This window comes from Lethenteron reissneri, chromosome 37 (genome assembly GCF_015708825.2).
Source record: "Lethenteron reissneri isolate LAM-NWPU_2019-01 chromosome 37, ASM1570882v1, whole genome shotgun sequence".
NCBI classification, from domain to species: Eukaryota; Metazoa; Chordata; class Hyperoartia; order Petromyzontiformes; family Petromyzontidae; genus Lethenteron; species Lethenteron reissneri.
This window is the reverse complement of record NC_083815.1, coordinates 9,395,680-9,419,770: the sequence shown is the minus strand read 5'-3', so window position 1 is coordinate 9,419,770 and position 24,091 is coordinate 9,395,680. Positions and strand designations below refer to the sequence as shown.

General features: G+C 48.8%; 1 protein-coding gene across 2 annotated transcripts in view; it reads left to right on the top strand.

Annotated features, from left to right (window-relative positions):
- LOC133351548 (MOB kinase activator 2-like) overlaps positions 1–24,091 on the top strand; it is a 76,284-nt gene that overhangs the window by 33,435 nt on the left and 18,758 nt on the right. For both annotated transcript variants that reach the window (XM_061566852.1, XM_061566854.1), the window contains exon 2: positions 18,100–18,251. In XM_061566852.1, the coding sequence (XP_061422836.1) occupies positions 18,100–18,251 (152 nt within the window). The remainder of the gene's footprint in view (positions 1–18,099; positions 18,252–24,091) is intronic.

Genomic DNA, 24,091 nt, shown 5'->3' with positions numbered 1-24,091 from the left:
GCAACATTGGTCCTTCCCCTATCACCATGGATAAAAAGAGTTGTCCTCCCGTACAATACGGTTTTATACCCGGGCTGTAAGCTTCTACGTTGGGTGCAGCGTTAGAAAACCGAATGAGGGCCACCTATTAAAAAAAAAATCACTCTACGTGCCCTCTACAACAAAAGTTTTTTCCACGGACCAACTGCAAGTTTAAATTCATTGGCTGCCATTGATGGCAAGTTTAAATTCATTGGCCGCCTTTGTCTCTCGTTTAAAATTTCCCTCCGCTGGCCGTGCAGTTTGAGCGAGGCGGGAGGGGAGGGGAGGCAGGGAGGGCCGTGTTGTTCTGGACGTGCTGCCGAACCCCACCACCTCCGGCCGGTAAATTGTAATGCAAATAATCTGGATGGGCGCCCGCCCATATCCGCCACATTAGGTTTTATGCCTTTATTGCTTTTACGCTTGAGAATAAAAAAAGAGCCGCCTCCTTCCTCACCTGACAATAATTAAACAGCAGTGACTTTGCAAACACCTGGATATTTCTTCCATCTGGTGGGGGGGGGGGGCAGCTTTTTGTCGAGAGAGCGTGCAAGGGAACTTTGTTCCGTTGGTGATGAAGCGTGTTGATGGGTCTCTGTTTGCCTTGACTAATTGCATGGCGGCCTTTATTTAACCACGGGCGAGAGCACAGCGATTGCAGTCGTACGAAAACCCGCATCCAAGACGACGGGGGCTGCTGTTATTGCAAGTCATCATCCTCTGCTATGATTTATCCACTGCTGGATGAAGCCGTCACCGTTGCCCCCAAATTCTGCGATGCAACAACCCCGCTAAGGTCTCGTTGCGCACGAGCTGATTTCATCGCTCCATCTCCCACCCGGTGGACGCATTTCACCCGTCATTATTTTATTATTTTTGTCGATCAATCATCACCCTTTCCAGAAACGTGTACTGCCCAAGCCCCCTTACTCTATCGTCGCGCTGTGCCATGGCATCTTTGGGTGCTTCTCTGGTTTTAGAACGCATGGCTCACAGACTTAACCTCTTTGAGTTCAAATCCATCATCCCTTTGTGGTCTGTAAGAATGAGTAACGCTTTTGCGGCACTCATTTTGCTGGAAGTCGACAGTTATTTTAATTTGTTCCTTAAACGGACTGGTCCCTGCCACAGAAATGTAGAATTTCCACCACTGCCTCACGACCACCAATGGAAATGAGCGTCTCTCAGTGCTTATTTGCGTCCAGGAACACTGTGGCCTTTTGGCTTGATCACTATGCTGTGCTTTTTAGATTAAAGTCAGCCACTCAGTTGTTGACATTGTGAAGAGCGCTGGCTTTATGGTGCATGAAGCACTTTGGTAATTTTATCAGCATAAATTGCGCTTTCGTAGGGGAACAATCCTTCACGTTTTAATGAGCTCATATCCCTCGGTCGAATGGCATCATGACGTCCATCGAAACCTAAATCTGCGTGAGCATCGTTAAAACACGAACCACGAGTCCTTGATCATCTCAATCCGGATTCACATCTCTTTGTGTTTCGTTTGTTGTCCTTCCCCGCACCTCCGATGAGCACGGTTGGCTACATATGGTGCGAAAGAAGTTCAACAAACGTACATACATGATGACATGGACAGAACACTCCGCTCTGGGCCATTTGCCGCACTGCTGGCGATGGGAGGCATCAGTATTGTTTTCACCAAAACTTGGCAGGAAGAAAGGTAACAGTGTAGCCTTACGAATGCTTTCTCATGCCACTGCTGGCAGAAGGCGCCTCCGCTATAGAGAGCTCTAGAGAGCCTCTAGTGAAGGTTAGTTTGCGGTGGGAGTTACCCATACTTTATTGATTCCATCACTTGCTGATTGACTGCGGTGAACCCATTTGTCATTGCTGGGTGGACAGGTAGGAGGAAGGGGAGGGATTTAAGAAACTTGCCCCATTGTTTCAACTGCCATGCCAGTAGATTTCAAACTAAACCAGAGACCTCTGGATTGCAAGTCCATTTTGTTCACCATATATACCACTGTGGCAGCAGCACCCCTAGTCACACCCATGGTCATCTTTGATTGTAAATCGTCTGCTTGTGCATTTTGTAATTGTATTTTTCAAGTCTTCAGTTCGATGGATTTTTTAATCTGGTACTTTGCGATTGTTCAGTTTTTTTTGTTCGCCGCGGCCGCTGATAAAAACGTCACCGGCGGCGTTTGGTAACGTGATCGGTGGTAAGGAGCCCGTGAGATGGAGGTCAGCGCTGGTTGTGGGAAATCTGGTGGTGCGAGCGAGCGGTGAGCGAACGAGAAAGAACGTCGGATAAATTCTCAGCGGGAACCGCGCAGGTGAACCGCGTGGGTTACCGCTCTTCGTTTGTTGTTAGCAACGACGGGGTTCAGTTGATCGTTAGATGCGTTTAATGCGCTCCCCCTCTCTCGCTCGCATTCCTGTAAATACGAAACCACCGGATCGTTATGGCCACTTAAAAATATATATATGTTTTAGAGTGGCATGCTTTGCTTTTCTCTTCTGCTGGGTGCGACGATTGCAAACCCGAGTTGGGCAAGTACCCATCTCGGCTCATCGTAGTAGAAGTTTCACATTTCACATTCTATCCGTAAGACAAACACTGTTGTCTTCCCAGTTTTACTCGAATTGTTAACCTCCTATAGAGGATGATGGGCTGAGTTAATTGGGATTTTACCTCGTAACTTTGCAATTCCTTGTATGATTTTATTTAGATTTTATTCTCACAAAAAAAGACAAGTGAAAGACAAACAGTGCAAGTTAAAAAAGGTTAAATGGTGTGCAGGCACTGGCGGGGGCAGTGGGGTGGCACGTGCCCTCCCAATGATCCGATCGAAATCCCTAATTTCGATCGGATCATTGGGGTTTATTAGTAATAAATCGTCATTTTGCGACCCCCACTGCCACTGTGTAACATATTATTACGTGCCAGGGACTCTATGAGATGATAGGACAATAGTCTGAGTCCGTAATTGGCAATAAGTAACGGCAAAGCAGTTGTAAGTGACTCACAGAATTGTGCGCAGTTGCGTATACAGTACACGACTTCCCTGATGGCATTCACCTTCAGCGAGCGCGATGCCGATCACACACGGTTCGAATTCGACCCTCGATCGATGGCTGCGCCATCGACGCACACGCAGTCAAATAAAAAGCAAGGGGCAAGTCCTTACTTACTAACAACTCCTATAATTTTTCATTGCCAGAGGGGTTGCCCTGCCTACCTGAAAATCCTGGCTCCGCCATTGTGTGCAAGTGAAGTTGTAAACCCAAGAGGGCTTTTATGAAAACCAGCAAAAAAAAAGAACAATATACTGTATACACAAAACAGATTGTTCAACTGTCAGGTTCCTTGTTGAGCTTATTTTACTGTGATTTTCATCCTTATAAGGTAATGCCGATTTCACATATTTATTATATTTGACACAAGATTACAAGGTTTCCATCCGAGAATGTGTTTTTATGCCGCCATGAGATTTTAAAGCAACGTTCACAAACAGCAGTGTCAGAAGAGTGCGATGTGAAATACCCACAATGCCATGCAAGGCTCCTGAGTTAACTCGCTCAGAAGTAATACTTTAACTCCTTTCAAGCCCTACAAAATAAATTATAGTATCTTCACATATTTTTACCTATATAATATCATCATCACTATTATCAGCAGCAGCAGCCATGATCATTCCACTGCTGGATGAAGATCTCCCCAAGTCGATGCCACCCTCAACGTTCTGGAACAAACCTGCGCAACTGCATTGGGAGGGATTTTTATTTAAATGAACGTTTTTATAAAATCGGGAAATCACGGTTTTCTTTACCAGAGTGTGTAAGTGCATCATAGATTTTTTTTCATTTGTCAGTGCCATCTTCCTCCGTGCACAATGGATGCACAGTAAACAAATCTACACGTACGAATCGGAGCCCTTTGTCCTGCTGCTATAATCTCATATGCAGGCAGATAAAGCCATCTACATGAATTTAGCTTTACGGGCTGTAGGAGAGAGAGAGGGCTGTTAGTGAGCACCTCTCTCCGTGGATTGAGTACACAAGAAGAGGGTGGTGGTGTGGCCAAACACCACGCCCCAACCGCCCTTTGGTTGCCTCATCCTTTGTTTGCAAGAGTACGCCAAGCTATTCATTTAAATCTGGGTAGATCTATATGGGGAGGCAAAGGAGATGGGTCAGATAAAGCCTGCCACTGCTGTGTAAGGTTGAGAATTGAAACCTAGGTTGCCAAGATCGTAATAGTTCAGTATGTGAACAACTGTCATTTCCCCCACCAACACACACACACAAGGGCAAATCATCCCACATTCACAATTACCATAGAGGTTTATTGGGCCAATCAATGTTAGTGGGCCCCTGCTCAGAACCTATACGTACACCAATAAATGTACACGGTACCGGTCATAGATTTATTGAGCGGTGGTAGACAGGTAGACGGACTGAGACCTTTAATTAAAACCCAGGTGAGGCTATAAGTGTTGTTTTTTTCCCAAGCGAGACCTGGGGGCGGGATAGAGAATGGCTTTCGGCAAGAGCTGAGTGGGAGAAGAGACGACCCTACTCGACAGGAATTTCGCTCGCTCACAGCTCACACACCGCCCAGCGTTCAGTGACGTTTGTAATTTTCCCGGCAGGAAAAGGAGACAAACGGACGGACGCAGGCGGCCGCGTTTCAAAAGTTGCACAGAAGCAGCAGCCACCTGCTGCGAGCACCATTACGTCATGCACGTGTGGTCCACGGGGAGAATTCATTAGATCCGCTAAGCCGTGGAGAAGAGCGGGTGGGTGAGCGGAGGGTAGGGGGCTTTTAATTAAAATGCAGCCGGTGGCAGGGTTGGTGGTGGGATCCATCCCAGCACCCCCCCCCCTCTCCCCACCCGCCCATCAGTGCCCCCCACCCGTCCTCGCCCCCTGCTGGGATTCGGACAAAGGACATGCGCTGGGGTTAGAGGTGGACGCCAAGAAGAGGGGGGCTGCTCGGTGGGTGGGGTGGGGGGGCTCTTAGTGGGGGGGGGGGTGTCTGTCAGCCAAGGGGTCCGGAACAGCGGCCGTGTTGAGTTGCTTCCAAGCAGCTGGCGCGGTGTCGCGGCTTCAAACGCGCGTCGGGTGGATGCCTCGGCCATCTGCTGAGAGGGTCCGGGGCAGGAGAGGGGAGCAGAGACGGAGGACTGCGTCGGTCCTCGGGGACAGGCGATGTACGCACGGACGCAGCGGACGTGGGCAGAGACACGAGCGTGTTTAGACTGGAAGCACGGATGGGCAACCGTGCAAGCGGGTCCAGTTGGACATAGGGACATGGGCAGAGGCAGCGTAGACGCTCAGAATGAGACGCACAGACGTTCACGAGGTGTGCCTACAAAGGCACGGACACGTCGACACTGATCGACGCAGAGTCGTGAATGAGACGCGCAAGACCACTTCGGAGACACAAATAGGTGACATCATCATCATCGTCGTCGTCGTGCTTACGTGCACATTGTCCAATTGCAACACAAACCCAACAATGCATTTCGACATGGCTCAGCTCAAACAATTTGTCAGTTGTGTGCGAGTGAGAGAAAGAAAGGAAGAGCGAGCGTGAGAGAGAGAGAGACGCACAGACAATGATGTACACAGAGCCATTGATGAGACATTTTTGAGACTGAATGACACGTGCAGTGGACAAGTTGAGGACAATAAAGCAAAGTTACTCGGAGGCATTGGTGCATCGGGTGCAACTGATTTCAATGAAGCATTCACTTTTATTTTGACACTAACATTTGTGGTATTTTGTCCCGTAGGGGAATATAGGCAGACGGGAGGGAAACTTGAGTGTGACCAATTTGAAAGTGTAAAATTTCACATTCCTATGGCGGGAGCCAGCGTGTGTACGTGTGTTGAACTTCTTTCGCACCGCACGACGTAGCCGACCGTGCTAATCGGAGGTTTTGTCAACAGGATAGCCACTGTTGACTGCCCACATTGTGTCATACATTTTTTTTTATCAACGGACGATGGGCAAAGTCAAGCCCCAAATTGCATTGGAACTCGTAACCCTCCGACTGTGAGCCATGTTGAGCTGTCTGAGCGCCGTGCAACCCACGGAGGCGGTCGTCACACTCCTGCCCCGCGGTAACAACCCCCGTCGCCCGGGTTTCACATGCCGTACGATTCACTCCCGACGTGCCCTCAGCGCGTGGTTAAATTAAAGGACACCTTTCAATTAGCCGAAGCAAACAGAAAGCCATCGCGCATGCTTCACCCCGTTTGAACCGCTCGCTCGCAACACCGGCCTGATCCAGGGCAGGAAGATTGGCATGTGTGAAAATGAAGTGAGGGAGAAGCGGGAGAGGAGGGGATCGGTGGCAGACGAAATGGCTTCAGGAGCGCAGACACAAGGCGATTTGCTTGGCCAGACACAAGGCGTGTCCCCCCAGGCACGCACGCACACACGCCACCGTCTCATTACAGGGGGCCCTTTCCCCAACAGCTGTAAGTGTCGCGTGGTTGTTGCCGGAGGGGAGGGCCCCTACGGTTGTTGCTGGGTGGTGGTGGTGGCCGTTGGCTTGCTTTGTGTGGTGGGTACGAAATCTGGCTTTTGGCTGCAGCCGCTCGTGGTGGCACTGGGGTTGTGCCACGAGCCACGCTTTGTTATGGAGATTTGGGCAAGAAGTGGCTTGCCGGACTGAAACAAAAAAAATAAAGGGAACAAGAATCTGGTTTTGCAAAAAAAAAATGCTTTTCTGGCTGGAACACGGCGAGCTTTCGGGCGAGCAGCTGGCGAAGAGTCGTTAATTTCGTTAGCGTGTTTAAATGATTTTTTGTTCGTTAAAATAGTCGACGTGCGCGCTAATGTTTTGCGCGTGCACTTACAATAACAACAAAAAGTACGCGATTCGCATTCTTTATTTGAGATAGGGCAGAAAGCAAGCGAATGCATTTTCGGCTGTGTTTATCTCCATCTGAAATATCAGTCTTTTCGAGGAACCCGCATTGCCAAGGTGTCTTGCTTGTGTCGCTCTGCTGTGAAGAATAGCCATTGCCCAGAGAGCATTAGGAGGCAGATTCCCACTGTGGTGAAATCACGAAATACCGTCGCCTGGCTTTTGCCGATTTGCGCTGTTGTTAATAATGGGGGGACATTGGCAAAAAAATTAGCACAAAATATGAAGAAAATCGACTTTGAGTCAAAATAGAAAACCCGTTCTCCAGTTGAAGTATATTTTGTTCGTAACACAGTGCCTGTTAATGGCAATATGTTCATAAAGCAATGTTCAGCTTCTAAGAGAGGGTTACGGTATTAATTTGCACACTGCACTGAGAAAATCCGGTGACCTGAGTTGTCTTCCCGGCCACGGCTGATGCGAGTGAGCGGCGAGCGATATCCGAACCGGTTCTGCCAGAGCCCTTCCGCTTCTGTCACCAATCTGCACTGACGGACATGGTGAAACATGGTGAAACATGGTGAAATAATCTCCAAAACCAAAAGGTGTTCTTGGGAAGCAATTGTTTGGCGACGGCTCATTGCGTCGCTGCCTTCCCGCGTGCTTGTCTGTGGTTCCTCCTCGCTCCTGTTGAGTCGTTCTCTCCCTACGAGAGTGAGCAAATGTGCACGTTGTTACAAAGTTGACATTATTATCCATCAGTGGATTGACATTATGGAATGTATTATGATCGCCGCGTTGTTTTTGTACGTTGAGTGACTAGGCATTTTCGAAGCAGGGTTCATGCCATGGAGGCGATTGCAAAATCTCTCATGGCTGTTGACCCCTGTGTAAGTTCAGCGGGGTGTCCCGAGCGCACAATAGCAACCGCGCGTGTCTTTCGCGAGCGAAGGCATTCGGAGATTGCGTCTCGAGTTCTCTTAAAGATCATCTGCGTCACCCCGCCAGCCAGACACGTCGGCGCGTCTGGCTGGCGCGCCCCCCACGGCAATCGCGCCGGCACAAAGGTGCCGCCATTCGACAAAAAGCAGTTATCTATATGCCACGATCATAATTTTCTTGCTGCTGCTGCTGTTATTTTCTCAGTTGTTTGACGATGGCGTCCCGTTTATCGAGATGCCAGTCCTCTTCGAAAAATGCGGTGTTCTTCGCCGTCCGTTCCTGCCGCTTTAGAAACAAAATCAACGCTGGGAAATCGTTGGTGTGTGTCGAAGGTGCGTTTGAGGAATCTGTGGTTTTTAAAATGCACGATCTGCCGGAGATTGATAGCACACTGCTGTCACAATGCCAGCCGTTACTGTCTCTGCCAGAACTTTGATTGAAGTACAGCGTAAAGATTTTGGAGTCATTTATTTGGTGGAAACTGGGTTGGTGGATCTTGTTCAGATGGAGCCAACCAGGACATAGGATACCTACCTATAGGGCAGCGATGTGGTGCCCGTGGGAAGGCGGCAGTAGGTCATCGACCTATATACGGGTGAAGTTTACGCACTATTTATGTGTTGGGTTTCCCTGGCTGCTCCACTTTCTTTCCGCAAAAAAACAAACCTGATAACCTGGTCAGGCGTTCCTACTTAGTACAGTGTTTTGAAGTAAAAATATATCCATAATCATCAGCCATGGTCAATCCACTGCTGGATGAAGCCCTCCACTATTGCAATTCCTTTTAGAGGAGTCACATGCTAAGTGGCTGATTTACTAATCTATTACATAATTGCAATACCCGCCCCACCTCCGCCTCTGATCTCGAAACCTGATGGGGTTCAACAAAGATGACGCCATCCTGCACTATTTAAGACCTGAAGCAGGTGGATTGCTTCACGATTCTGGCAAATCGCCCGAAGATGCTGGATGTAATTGCCAGCGAAACGTCTTACTCAAATTCTAAATGTTGTGGATTCACTCTTCAAACACACCGGTGGGCTGAAGAAGTAACGAATTGGCATTTTGTTACCGTGACACATTTTTTACTGATTGACCACGTCGGGTGGTGGAGGGTTGCGACACATTTATAATAACGCGATCTAACCCTAAAACGTTGATTATGAACGCGTACAAAGTGGAAACGAAACTGCGAAGGGTTTCTTTTCTCCTTAGACGCATTCGAAGCAAATGCTCCACCTCGTAAGTGGGCATTCTGCATGTGTGTGTGTGTGTGCCTCCTGATAGCGCACCGCCACCCCTGCTGGTTCGCCTCTCTCGAACGTAGCAAATGAATGAGGGGATAAATCCCCATTGTACGGAGCGAGGTGGGGCCACATACATTTTATTTTGTTTTACAAAGAGCTGTTTTACAAAAGGGGTTGATCTCCCAACACTCCGCTCCGCTATGCTGGATGATGAGGCCCTCCAGGGCCAATGTGCCCATGCAAGACTAAAACGTGTCTTGTATGCGGAGACGCGGGACGGAGTTCTGCTTGTAAGTAAACTCATTATCTTGTGGTGGTGATGATGATGATGCTGCTGCGTTGTTAGCACTGGTGCACAAGCACAATTAATACAATGAAAATAATGTGTCAATAACGCTGTGACTTCCAAAAGAAAACTTATATAATAGGCGACGTTCCAGGAAATGGCCCTTCCCAGCACGTAGAGAGACCAGAGAGACGGAGTTTAGAAAGGTTGGAGACTGCGGTTAACACCATGGGGCCTGATGAGAATTACATTTTAGAAATGCATTCTCATGACCAATTTTTAAATAGACTTATGAATTAATTTTGATTTAAAGCTTTCGTGACTGCAGGGATTCATATTCTTGGTTCTTTCGGTAAAGTCACGTAGAAGGGAAACAATAAATAATAGAAATATTAAACATTAATGTTTATATTTTTATTATTTATATTTCTATTATTTAATTAATGTTTTATATTTCTATTATTTTATTATGAATAGTTTACCTATTCCATTCTTTCAATAGATTAATTCCCTGCTTACAAGTATAAGCTTTTACTCATAAAGGATTGGCGAAAGACTGCTTGGTTTATTCCACCCCGCTTAAACGTCACCTTGAAATAGAGAAAAAAGGTGCAACCCCTAAAAAGGTTTATGTCTTCAGAATTTCCTTCTTCGGTGAACTCAGCAGCAGGAGCTTTTAAGCAAAGCAACTGGCGTACAAAACACCACGGCGCGTTGTTAATTTCACACAAGTTGTCGGACGGGTTTTAGCACATGCAGGGCCAGTGTCAACAACGGTAGCGACAATCTACTCTTGTAGAAAAACGTGAAATGAAAGTGCCGTCGATGTCTTTTGGAACGTTTAAATATTTATTCGCCGAGAGTTGGGGGGAGGGGGGGGGAGTGCGCTCCGTCGTCGTCGTGTGCGGTGACTCGCGCCCGTGACTCTCTGGGTGCCTGGGTTCAAGCCCCATCTGGGATGGACGTAAATTTGTCGTGACCCTAATGTGCGGTGAAAGGGCTTTGTGCGCAAGGGACATTTATGGCGTCGGCATAATCACTGACGACTCAAAAAATGGCAAAGTGTCGTCTCTCCGCTCGAACGGGCAATGGGTGCGGCGGTTATCTCAGTAGCAGAATCAAAACCCTTGGCGGAAACCCTTCCATACTTTTCACACATTGTACGTAAGTATCATGCGTGTGATTCAACATTTGTATAGTGAAAAATTACTGTAATTGAATCGATGTATTGTTACATCCCTACCTGGCTTCATCCACACATGGTGCAAGTCTTTATTTTTTGCGACAGCCTCTGTTGACTTTCCCCAAAGTGGAAGTCATTTACATCAACCCCAGTCTAGTGTTGCCACCTGTTCTAGAGTTTGAGCAAGATTTATTATCTGTGTTCGGATGGCCAGAATTGATTTGTACCGAGTTCTGGTACAGGTATTATGTTGAACTTCATTCCAGTACACTGCGCACGTTTTTATGATCGGCCTCGGCCGACTGAAATGTATGTCCTGGCTTGGGTCTGCGACAAAAGGTGACAACTCCAGATGGGCCGAGTCTCCCCCACGCCCGGTATCTGAACCCGCGGCCTCGCAATCGCGCGCGCCATCACCCCAATGGCAAACTCTGCCGGACAACCTCGAGCGATCGGGCTAAACGCAAGTTGAGGTCCGATGGCTCTGGCTGTGGTGCCGTCTCCACCGGACGTGATCGCCCGTGCCCGCGTATGCCCTGCCCGCCTTGCACTGTACATTCCGCTGAGCTCCCAGAACCGGGACTGGGCTGTCCTTTGTGTGCCCATCTGCCGGTAAGTGCGGTCATTCCCCGCATTCTTTTGTCTCAGGCCTGGGGGAGGGTGGGTCTCGAGAGGGAGGGAGCAGGTGTGTGCGTCCGACCCGACAGGAGCGATGGGATTAACTGAGTCGGGGGTGCTGCGGAGATGGGAGCAGAGAAGTCCCATCTGAAAATGCTTTTCACAGTGGCTCAGCAGGATGACACCGCCGTGTGTGTGGCTTGCGAGAGAGAGAGAGAGAGAGCACTGTCCGGCACTGCTGTGATTGTGAGTGGGGATAACCTAGATCCTCAAGGGTGGTGAGGCGATGGCCTCGGCTTGCTCACCAATGACTCCAACAGAAGCCTCGACATTTTTGGCTTGCACCCAATTCAGCGAATTTCTACTCGGAGAATCGAAATTTTCATCTTGATCGATGGTATTTGGCAAACTGGACAATGGGTCACTTGAAAAGGTCTCAGTGGTAGTTCTGTGATATCTGCTTCCACGGACCACTCTCCGTTGCAATTAAACCTTTTAAAGCTGTTGTGTGCATTGTTACATCGCAAGATGTTGAAAGGTGGCAGCAGCTTTGGGAAGCCTTCATCCAGCAGTGGAGTGACCATGGCAGATGATGGACGATTCTCTAAGAAATGTTGGCGGTGCTCTGTTGGGATTATCAATAGTCCATAGCCATTATGAATCCTGACACAAAGCCCCTTCTGGAGGGGTAATTTCCGTGGTGGATTGTATGGTTGGCAAATAGTGCCCCTCACATTAGCATGGGAAAGAGGAGTTTCACTGCAGTAATATGATTTGGTATTGATTTTTACTGAGAGTTTTGTATATTTATTCTGCTTTGACTTGGCCGTACGGTACTAAAGTGTTTTGAGCCAGGACATTCCATTTCACATTTATTCAGTGACAAGGTTACAGTGAAAACACCGAAGTCAAAATCCTTTTACGTAAGAAGGAGATTTTTGGGGGCGATCGTACACACAGCAATTATTATTCGCCAGCATTCCCAAGCCCTGCGTCATTGACTCTGAATTCACGAAGTCGATGGCAGCCCAGCGCCAGCCCTTTAGAGGGGGGGGGGGACAAATTGACAAAAACCTCAACAGTGATTCATTTCCTCGTCTGCGCCAACCGCCAGTGCGTGCGGCGTTTTTCTGGCCGGCCTCATTTGATTGCGGCGCTTGACGCGTTTTGTGGCCCGCAAAAGGTTTTTCTCGTCCCCATCGCTGCGGCAGCAGCCCCAGGATGGTGACGCAGGTGGCAGAGGTGGTTGTAATTGTAGTGGGTGGGGTGGTTGTGGTCGTGGTTTGGTATTTAGTTATTGTATTTGTTGTTTCTAGCTGACGTAGGTTGGTCTATTTTTTTTACTGGTGCAATACTTGGTAAAAAATATACAGATTCTCCTTACTTATAATTTTTCAGTCGAGCAAGCCACGTCTTGCGATAACATCCCAAACAAAAACGCTCACTTCGTGGCACCTCCACAGAACCGTCAACCCAGCGCCACCACGAACGTGGCAGCCACAATCAGATCTCATAATCAGGAGTGTGCCGAGTGAAGGGGTGCCGTGGTGGCGAAATGTTAACTACCTCGCCTGGTATGCAGGAGGTCGTGGGTTCAATCCCGACCCTGACGATGCCTGTATATTCGGAGTTTGCATGTTTCTCTCCCCATGGTTGCATGGGTTTTTTTCCGGGTCCTCTGGGTTTTCCCTCAACATTTATAAACACGCGTTTCGATTATTTGGCTGCTATAAATTTCCACATGCTAAGCCACTACGTTGGGCTATCATTTGTGGCCATATTGTTTCTGAAAAAGAGCTATATAGCTCAGTGGGCCTTAACCTGGTAAAATAAAATAAAAAATAGTTTAGTTTCGAAGTAGATTCGTGATTGTAGCTTTAAATAGGGTTACCTATTATAAGCAGCTCATGGTCAGTTGGGACAGAGTGTATCTGGTAGTGGAGTCACAGGCAAAAGTTACATTTCTCCTGCTCACACCTTTGTTGGTCGGCCCTGCATTGGTGGTGGAGATTACATATTCCCAAGCAGGAGGTCAGTATTGTCCATAGCTGCAACCACTACTGATTCAAAATAAAGTGCTACTCATTTTATTGGGGTCCTGGAAAAGTTTAATCGGCCGAGTCGACCCCCGATTGGGATTGTCATTCGCAGTTTTCTGATCGCGAGTCGATTTGTCTTCATACTATTGCTGTTTTATCCGCAAAAAAATAACATGAATCAGAATCTTTGTCGACTGGAGGAATCCGATGAGCTATGGAGCTCTTTTTCACAGATGTCCTGTATGGGAGGGTCAGCAATAATGCGTCACACAAAGACGGTCACCCGCCATCGCGCGCTTTCAGATGCGATTCCGCGGCCGTCTGGAACGCTCTTCCCTCCGATATTAGGCATCCACTGGAGCTACGCACTTTCAAATCATTGGGATTGAGAACTCATTTCTTGACAACTTCTTTTTATGGCATCATCACGTCCATTGAAACCTAAATCTGCATGATTATCGTTAAAACACGAACCACGAGTCCTTGAGCATCTCAGTCCAGATTCACATCTCTTTGTGTTTCGTTTGTTGTCCTTCCCCGCACCTCCGATTAGCACAGTTGGCTACGTACGATGCAAAAAAAGTTCAACAAACGTACATACATGATGACATGGACAGAACACTCCGCTCTCGGCCATTTGCCGCACTGCTGGCGATGGCAGGCATCAGTTTTGTTTTCACCAAAACTTGGCAGGAAGAAAGGTAACAGTGTAGCTGTCAACATGCGTACATACATACGCATCGTAATGTCATCACGGACGGCGTCCCAGTGAAAAGTGTTTCTGGCTGGGGCAGCGCGAGCGAGCGGGGGCGAGCGGGGGTGCGGCATGGCCCCGGCGAGCGTGACCACCGCGCGCTCGTTCCTTTCGCAACGCCGCCGCTCAGAATTTGCATCGCCTGACAAAGTCCACGACTTCCTCGCTGCACCTTGAAGTTTGCGGCCAGGTCAAAGGCGGCAATCTCCTTCCGGCTCTCGGGAGAGTGCGTGACAAGGTCTCTTACATGAAAACATAAGAATATATTTGACCCTTTTTGCCAACAAAACAGGTGTTAAGATGTCCAGCCACCAAATAGAAACCTTTTTGCAAGGAATCATGTCTCTGTTAACCACACGTACTTGTGGTGAACATGCAAACAAACATGCTCTGATAATAACATGCGCATTGTCTTTGAAACTGATTGGCCTATACTCTTTGGTTCTTTTGGTCAAAGTCAATAAAATAAATTGTATTTCATACCTACGTCACTTTACCGAAAGAACCAAAGAGTATGCATTCCTGCAGTCACGAAAGCTTCTAATCAAGATTGATTGGCCTACACCAGAGTCAACAGGGTTCTTTAGGGTCGAGTCTCACCAGCGGTCAGATCAGGTAACGCCAAAAGGTGAACAGCACAAGGACAATGCCACACGTATCGGAGCTTCTATAGCTCGCGGCGAGCAGCTACAAAATGGGACCTTTTTTTCAGTATCAAAGTATGAAAAAACAAGGATACGTTTTACCTCTTACACTTTTGTGTTCGTGTCGTAGCACGTGACGTTCTGCACGGTGCCGCGCGTTTCCTGCACCGCGTGCTTGGGAGCTTGTTCAGGAACTGGATTACGTCGGACACCAGCGGCGGCAGCAGTAGCAGCAGCAGGAACTATATCATCATCTTCTTGGTTCTTTCGGTAAAGTCACGTAGAAGGGAAATAATATTATTTAATATTATTTCCCTTCTACGTGACTTTACCAAAATAATAATATTATTTCCCTTCTATGTGACTTTACCGAAAGAACCATCTTCTTGGTTCTTTCTATGTGACTTTACCGAAAGAACCATCTTCTTGGTTCTTTCGGTAAAGTCACATAGAAGGGAAATAATAATATACGTGACTTTACTGAAAGAACCAAGAAGATGAATCCCTGCAGTCACGAAAGCTTTAAATCGAAAAATGTAAACTATATCAACGTTTCCTGAATAAGGTCCCAAGTACGTGGAGAAAAACATCAGGCATAACGCTCAACAACGTGCAATTTAACACCGAAAACACATCGGAGAGCTATCCTACTCACCCGTTTATAGGGCACACTTCCCCCCCCCACCCCACTGCGTTTTTAAGAAAAAGTTGGGGGTGCGTTTGTTAATCTAATAGAGACACCTGTGTGTGTGTGTGAGACCAGATTAGAAGAGCATTATTGGCACCGGGCACACATTCGGAGTGCGCCCTACTTTCCAGAGCGTCTTATCATGACGGAGAATACAGTAGACTACAGTACAACCGGGACGCAGTGGGAACCGTTGCGGTTGAACCCCGGTCCACGTGGACCTGACCTCAGCCCTGCTGCTTTGCATCTGTCACTCTGCTGGGTTCACATGCAAATTGGACGGATCGTTATCTGGATCAGGGTTATGGTCAGGTGGTGTGTTGCGCACGTATCCTTTCTGCCGTGCTCTTTATTTAGGCAAAGGTCACAGTGTCCCCCATCCCCCCACCACCACCGCGCTGGAACGAGCGATGCGCACGCAAAATGAAACCGGAGCGCCCGGACTTTAAACTCGCGCGTATTATTTTTAACACGGATCAGCATCGCGTGTCTACATAGGAAGGATTCTGTATCCACGTGCAACGCTTGTTCCCTTTTTCGTGTATAAAAATTAACCCGTAAAAACAAAGTTTTTCACTATAAATCCTTTATATGCGTGGCATCGGTTTTATTTTATTATTCATTTCTGTTTTTCTTGAGTAAGAGTTTCATTTTTATCACATTGGTATTTTAAATTAAATATAAGGAAAGTCGTATATAAGGATTATAAGGTTTTCAGTTTTTGTATGATTGTTTATATTGTACATTTTTGTTGTTTTCTTGAATAATTTTCTGTGTTTAGGAAAAATATATGATTGTGTTAGTGACATTTTTTTTCCCTAAAAAGTGGAACATTTTTGAGTCTGTGTGCAAAATGTCAGCTCGATTGGATCACGGGAAGTGGGTTAAAAAACGACCGAAAGATTTGCACGGTCGTAAGTGCGCAAGCAAGCAAGTGAACTTAATATAAAGGATTTTAAAAAGCGCCTCACTGAGTCTCGGGGGATGTTTTTTTATTTGGAGGATCGTGCATCGAGATGTTTAGCCATCGTCTTGGCCACCGTCCACTGGTTGCTTAGGTAATGTTAACTAGAAGCTAGTTACTGTTAACTAGAGGCTAGTTATTGTTAACTAGAAGCAACGCTGCTAACCCGGAGGAGGGAAAGACCGCCCCTCATACCTCCCATAAGAAGCCACCCATAATTGTCCATCTGCTTAGATAACAAGAAGGGCCCTATTCATTGGGCTACCAAAGAAGCAGTGTATTCTGGGAGAAGTAAAATGGGCGGCCATGGATTATTATGTTCGTAGAGCTGATAAGAGGAGCAATGGGATTGTGAAGAACGTGAAAGACTTGCAACACATTGATAGATGCCTTGGCCTATCGCAACGGGATGATATAGTCACAGTTCATTGTTTATTCGGGAAATCCCGTGCACAAACATGTAGGGTAGCTCTTCTAATTTTGAACGCAGAGATGTTGAGTATTTTTGTGTGGAAGGACACTGGAGTATCCAGAGAAAGCCCTTGTGTACATTTCAAATCATCATCACTTTAACAAAACTAAATGAAAAACTACTTAAAATTGTTGCGAGTCCTGTTTTCCCCTCCACATGTAGGGTCAACGTGCATTCATAGTTTTTGGCTGCTGTATATTTCCACGTGATAAGCCACTTCGTTGAGCTAGCATTTGTGGCCAGGTCACTTCTGAAAAAGAGCTACATAGCTCAGTGGGCCTGAGCTGGTAAAATCAAAAGTTTATAATTTATTTTGGCTGCCGCTCCGTTTGCGAGTTCACGACCGATGGCCATCGATCCCCATCCAGCGACACGTTCGCCCGCCCAAGCCCCTCGCGTGACCACGATCAACGGCGGTGTCTCCCACGATTGCCGTCGGTCCTCGCGAACCACCGCCCTGGGCACCGGAGTTACAATTGGGTGACGGCGGCGAGAGCTCCGCGGGGTTTCACGGTAAACGGACGGAGGGGCGTCCGCTCGCGTTGCGCCGGCCCGCACTGACTGCCGCCGTGATTTGTCTTCGCTTCGAGCGCAGGTTGAGTGCGCCGCGTGCAGCAAGCGCCGTCTCTCGGCGCGTCGTCACGGCAGTCGGCTGGTGGTTAACGTTGCGTAAGCGTGTATACGCACGCGCGCCACGTACGTCTGTTTGTGCGTATGTTTGAATTGTGATGCGCGCGCAAGTGAGTGTTGTTCTGTGCTCGCATCCGTCGGTGCTTGCTGAGCCTGTGTCTTGAATTTTCCATTGAATAAAGGAGATGTATGCATCGGCCGGTTGATGTTAGTTCCACCGGTGTCTTTGAGAAGGAAGCGAGGAGGTGCGATGGTGTTTGGGTCTCGAATTAGGTGTTTATTCTGGACGTCTGCGTTGCTCCGCTCTGTTTTTGTTGTGACAACAACGAGTCGCCTGTTGACGTTCGTGTGCCTCGCTGTAAACCGCACGTGTTCCTCCTCGCCTCCTCTCGATGGGAGACGCCCTGTGGCGTGGTGGTCACGTGTGACTCGTGGCTAGGATGTGTCACCCTGGTGTGGAATTGCGTGTCCAGCGACTGGATAGAATCGGCGCTTTGTTTTCCAACGACCGCACCTCAATTATAAACCTCGGAGCATCTCCCGCGCTCTTAACGAGCGGTGGAGCGGCACTCACCTCCCCTGGGCCTCCCCTAGGTCGACTCAGCCTCAAATGAGTACCTGGTGCGGTGTGTAAACATCGCCACTGGAAAGACAAAGGCGGCCGGGCATGGTGCTGGCCACCCACCCCCTCGTGTGCCGTGCCGGCCTTCATAGGTGTGCGCTAACGGCACCTTTGTCTTTGTTTTTTTGTCCGCTGCGCGAGCAGGAAAAGCAAGAAGGAAAAGGAAAAATCTTCGGAGACAAAGAAGCTCTACCTGGAGCTCGAGTACGCGCGCGCGCACGTCACCGACTGCGACTTCCGCTCGCTCGTGCGGCTCCCTCCGGCCATCGACCGCAACGAGTGGCTCGCCACCTACAGTGAGTGCCGCTCCGCCGGGGGGAGTGGGGGAGACACCGGGGACCGGTGATGGAAGTGGTGATGGGGGGACGGTGATAGGAGCAGTGATGGGGGGCGCTGATAGTAGCGGTGATGAGGAACGGTGATAGGGGGGTGTTGATGGAAGCAGTGATGGGGGCGGTCAGGCCCTGAGAAGCGGTGTGGGACCTTTAGGAGCAGTGGGGAGTTTAAAGGACGTGAACTCAGATCGAGCATCGACATTGCCTTCGTGAATGTGGACACCCTGCTTGGTGCGGGTGATGATTAAATAACATAATTATAAGTGTCACCGTATTTCGGTGAGCGTTGGACAGTGCCCATCTCTGTTTGCTGGCCACCTCGCAGCCCCCGACGGGATTGAGGGTGTCACAGAGCCATCCCGATCCACCGATCCTTGCCTCCCGAAGCGCCGCATCACAGGACGTGCGCCGCATCACAGGACGTGCGCTGCCTCGCCCGGTGATGGCGCAGGCGTCGGGGGTGGTGTGGGTGCGAAGGACGCTACCGTGCATTGGGAGGGCAGTCGCCCTCCAACAACAACAGAGGGCGGAGGAGCGACGCTCGCAACAATAAAGCGGGGCCTCTGGGCGGCGAAAATGCAGAAAGTTGGCATCTCGGTCAGTCAACCCATGGCACTTGCTGGGTCTGTCCCGTGACCTCCTGTCAGCGAGACTTCAACACTTCACGTGGCCTCAAAAGTGCACCTGGCCTGGCACAGGCACCGTGGTGACGTGACCGCCACTTAGTGGCGAATGACGGGTGTTTGTTGTTGTTGTGGGTGTGCACCCTGTGATTTGTCGACATCGCTGGCGCAAATCAAACTTCCACATTCCTGTGGCAAAGGCCAGTCTCTCCCATGAGGCAAGTCTCTCCCATGAGGCCAGTCTATCCACATGACAAGCTACTGTTGATTTCCCGCAGAGTGGCTGTCATGTTTATCGTCGGGGTGGGACGTCGGTCATGGTCTCTGTCCACTCGTGTCCATTGGCCATCCTGAGTCAATGAAGTAAATTACACGTTCCCCGACGGCAGACGCCCGTCTATCCATGGCGTACGCATTGTTGACTTTGCGTGAAGTGATCCTCTTTTAATAAACCCAGAGGGCTTATCTTGATGATGAAGAACTTGGTTGAATTCCAAACGGAACGCAAAAGCTTCGTAACGCGAGTCCCGCGCTCTAACCACAGCAGCGCCGAGCTAAATTATATAATTCTACACCGAGGAACACCAGCTGAAACTCTGCTCACCGCATCCATGGTGCAGTGTCCTTAAAGTCTCCCGTTGACTGCCTTGAGCATCTTTGATTAGGACGGTTTGCTACGTACGGCGCGAAAGAAGTTCAACATACACACGTCCCTCACGGGGTATCCCCCCCCAGGCATGCTCAGAGGGCCTGTGGAAGCATTGCACCGCCACTCCTACGCTCGTTTAACTTTCCACCTACCTGTTGTAAAAGAGATAATGAATCTCTCTGGGCGTTCACCCGGTTTATCAGTCCCCCCAGGCTCGGCGCAAGACTTGTTGCTGCTGCTGTTGTTGTTGTTGCTGCTGCTGCTGCTGGCCTTTGTTGTGTAATTGGTTGATCGTGACACGGGGAGGGCTCGCCCGCCATTGAGTGGAAAATTACCGGAGCGCGCCGCTCTATAGAAACATGTCACAATGGCAAAAACATTTCACGGAATTAACAACCTTTTACGGAAACGCGATCCCAATATGTAAACACTGTTATGTATAATGTATAGATGATCGTGTTTGTGACGGCCGCTGTGCTGGTTTTAGTTTAATCGTCTACTTCGTGTGCGTTATTATGTAAGCTGCCGGCACAGTTTTGTAGGTTATGTAAAGTGCACGTTTTTGAATTTACATATAAAAAAGACGATCTTTTGTCGTGCCGATCCTTGCGTTCTCAGCCGCGCCATATTCCGCGGATTATGAGACGCGCTATTTCCCACCCACCCCCACCGTGCTTTTTAAGGAAAGGCCAGGAGACACGCGTCTTTGTAATCCGGAGAATCCATTGCCGTGTCCGTGCGACGCGCGCTCATGGAGACATTCAGTGGCAGGCGAGGCGGCGACGCACGCACCTCACGAGCGAGAAGCGCCTGGGTTCCACTCGCGATTCGGGAGCCACTCTCCTCGTGCAGTTTGTTTGAGTTTGTGCGGTTTCTCCTCGGTCTCTCCTCAGTTCTGCGTGGGTTTCCTCCGGCTTCTCCGATTTCTTCCGATGGCAAACAAACAAAAAAACACGCCATGTGACCCGGTGTTGGACAAACATCCCAATGTAGAAAAAGCATCTTCGGACTCGACGTGGATTTTCTGGGTAAATAATTCATCATCATTATTATTGTAGGTTTCTGATAGCAGTTTGATCATTCTCCTCTCCTGCGCATGGGTTTCCTCCAGGCATCTCTTCCAATTAAAATTTTAAATGAACAGCAGTCCACTGTTTTAGTCATGCCCCATAAATATCTCTGAAATTCACCCCTGCATCTCCCACCTTGACTAGATGTCAAAACTGAACATCATCCTGTAAAATATTGCTTTTCTTCAATACATCATCATCATCATCACTTCCAAAAAAAAATATTCATTTAGGAACTGAACCAAACTTCCCAAGCAGGGACCTCATAAAAGCAGGACTTTAGGTTGTCCTGCATAAATGGGCTTTCCTGGGCCTTTCAAGTGTTCATCAACAACTCGTATTAACATCATACATATCTAAGTCAGCTCACGCCTTCCGTAAATCACGTGACGTCTGTGTGGCCACACCCACATGGAATCCCTCTCCTCTCCCTGCCGCCTTCGAAAACAAGACGCTGCTAGACGCCACTGAATTCTGCTCGCTCCTTCTCTCCTCTCTTCCCTCATCCCCTCTGATCGTCGTCGCCATCACCCTCTCATCGGCACGGTCATTCTTTCTCCCCCCCTCTTACCCCTCCCTGCCCGCCGCTCCTTCTTTCTCCCTGCTGCGCATCTTGAGCCGTGCCTACTGTCTATCACAAGGCCCTCATGTAGCCTATCCCCAGCTCTACTGAACCTTTCATGGATCACGTGTTTCAATTCCTTTTTCCACTCTTTCTCTTCTCTCTTCCCTTTCCCGTTCCTTTGTCCATGCATTATATCCTACTCCCCGTGGTGAGCCACAGCTAAAAAGTTGTTTGTTTAATCACGAACATTAGAAAACAATTGCCTCGTTGGATGTAGTTTACAAACAAAAGGCTGAATTTGTTTTGCACGTGACGAAAAACACGGCTGTTTGACCCCAATGCGTTTCCTCCACCCTCCTTTGCAGGGCTGTTTTTTTTTTGCCCCAGGGGTGTCATTGTCATCAGAGTCACAAACTCGTGAGAATGTCTCTGAAGGAGAAGTGACTCGTTGAAGTGACTGGTTGAGACCGGCTCGTTTTACTCGGGTGTCCTCGCAAGGTGTCCAACTCTCCAGCGCCTATGGGCACGCAGTGACATTTCGGCTGTGCTGTGAGTGCCGTTCCAGCCTTCATAGGTGCTCACTATCAGCACTTGCCCCAACAGTCTGTTACAGGCTATACGGGGGATCTTTGTGTTTGTGAGTCACAGTCGTTGTCTGTCTGAGTTCCTGTGAATGTGAATCTGCGATCTGTGAGTGTGATTATTGAAGAGATTTTTGTCTTTTAATTTAGGTAATAATTCATATGCCTGTTTAGAAATCTGGTCACCAGAAGAAGCATAGGTCTCATGCCTCATCATCCAGAACACGTCTCCTCATCGGTAATACAGATTTGTCAAATATCGCCACTAGGGAGACCAAGGCGGCTGGGCATGGTGTTGGCCACCCACCGGCTCGTGTACCGTGCCGGCCTTCATAGGTGCTCGCTCACAGCACTTGCCCCAACAGTCTGCAGTGTAGTGATTGAGGTAAAACGGACAGTCCGGCAGTCCGAAGGCGCTGGTGCGTGCGGAAGAGCGGTGCTGCACTGTTCTTTGCAGCCATTTACCAGAGTTTGATTCGTGGCCATGGCCAACATATGTGCAGAGAAAATATGAACGGCCTTTCTTAGTGTGTCTGCGCCTAAATGTGTGTGCCTTTGTGTGTGTGTGCGAGTCTGTGGGCATGTCTTCGGGTGTGTGTCTCTGTGTTTATGTAACTCAATGTGTTTGTCGAGTGTAGCGGTTAGCGTGCTGCGCTGCGAACCCAGCGACCAGAGTTCGATTGCCGCTCACGGCCAACACCGGTGACAAATATCTGAACTGGTCCTGGGCCTCCCCTAGGTCGACGTGGCCTCAAATGAGTACCTAGTGCAGTGTGTAACATCAGGACTGGGGAAACAAAAGCGGCCGGGCGTGGTTCTGGCCACCCATTCACTCATGTGCTGTGCCGGACTTAATATGTGCTTTCAAACAGCACTTGCCCCAAAAGTTTGTTTAGGCAATACATGAGACCTTTGTCTGTGGGTCTGTGAGCATGTATTTTGGTGTGTGTCTCTATGTTTATGTATCTGAAAATGTGTGTGTGTCTGTATGTATGTTTGGGTCTGCATGCAATCCTTGGATATATTTGTGTCTCTAAATGTCTACGTATCTGAATGTCCGTGTCAGTGTGCGTGCGTCTGCTGTTTATATGTCTGTTTGTGGACATACCTGCACGTGCGTGTGCGTGTGCGTGTGTTTGTGTCGTCGTACATCTGTCTACGAACCTACATTGGCGTGTGTGCCCGTGTCCGGAGTGTGCGTTCGTCGGTCGTCTGCGGGCACACCTGCGCGTACGTTTGCGCGCGCATGCCTACTGGCCCGCATGACCTTTGCCCTCCGCTCCCCCTATCCCATGCCAGCAATTTGTGTGCGGGCTCCCTGGACGGGCCAGGCCGAGAGACTTGGGTTTCGCCAAGAGAGAATGCATGCTGCATCTTCTCCCCGTGGTTGCGTGGATTTTTCTCCGGGTCCTTCGGTTTTTCCCTCTACATTTAGAATCGCGTTTGGAGTATTTGGCTGCTATACATTTCCACGCAATGAGCCAGTTCGTTGGACTATCATTTGTGGCCAGGTCGCTCGTGAAAAAGAGCTTTACCTGGTAATTAATGGGGACTGCGCTACCACGACGGGGGCTCGGGTGATGTTTCGGCCGTCGCCCCGTGACTCCTTTTGTTGAGACTTCCGATTCCCGCGGCTGTCCTCCCCCCTCCCCCTCCTGTTCTCCAACCGCTTCAGGGCCACGCTTTTATATTTGTTGGTTCTCCTTCCCGAAGCGGTGAGGTCAAAAGTCCAAGGGATTCCATGCTCAATCGAGCATCATGGGGGCGGTGTTGATCTTCCGTTCACGGCCGGTGAGCCAGCGGTGGAATTCCACATTCTCGTGGCCGGGGTTGAGTCTGTCCGTAGGACAATTGCCGTAGATTTCACCAGAGATTGCTGCGAGTTCAAATCCCAATAAGTTCGAGTCGGCCACATCGGTTCTTTGGCCAATACATTTTGCACCGCTTTGTGGTAAATCAGTTGTGGTTGTCGAATGGAGAGAATGGCCCCCACCATTGTAATGTGGAAAGTCCATCGCTGGTTCATGACCACCAATTGAGAAGAAGAACATCGCCCCAGAAGCTGCTCAGCGGGGAGTCACTCTGACTTCAGATCATTTCTTTTGTTTTGCTTGTAAAGCTATAGTAAGCATTAAGACTTTGACATGAGGCTCTGGGCATTAGCATTTTTTGTCAGTTTAATTGTTGAATATTTTAACGTGTTGAATGAAAGTAGATTGCCTTGAGACTCCTCACACCTAAAAGTGAAAAACATTCAAACGCATGTAGCTCTTTACCTGGTATGTTGAACTTCTTTTGCACCGTACACAGTCA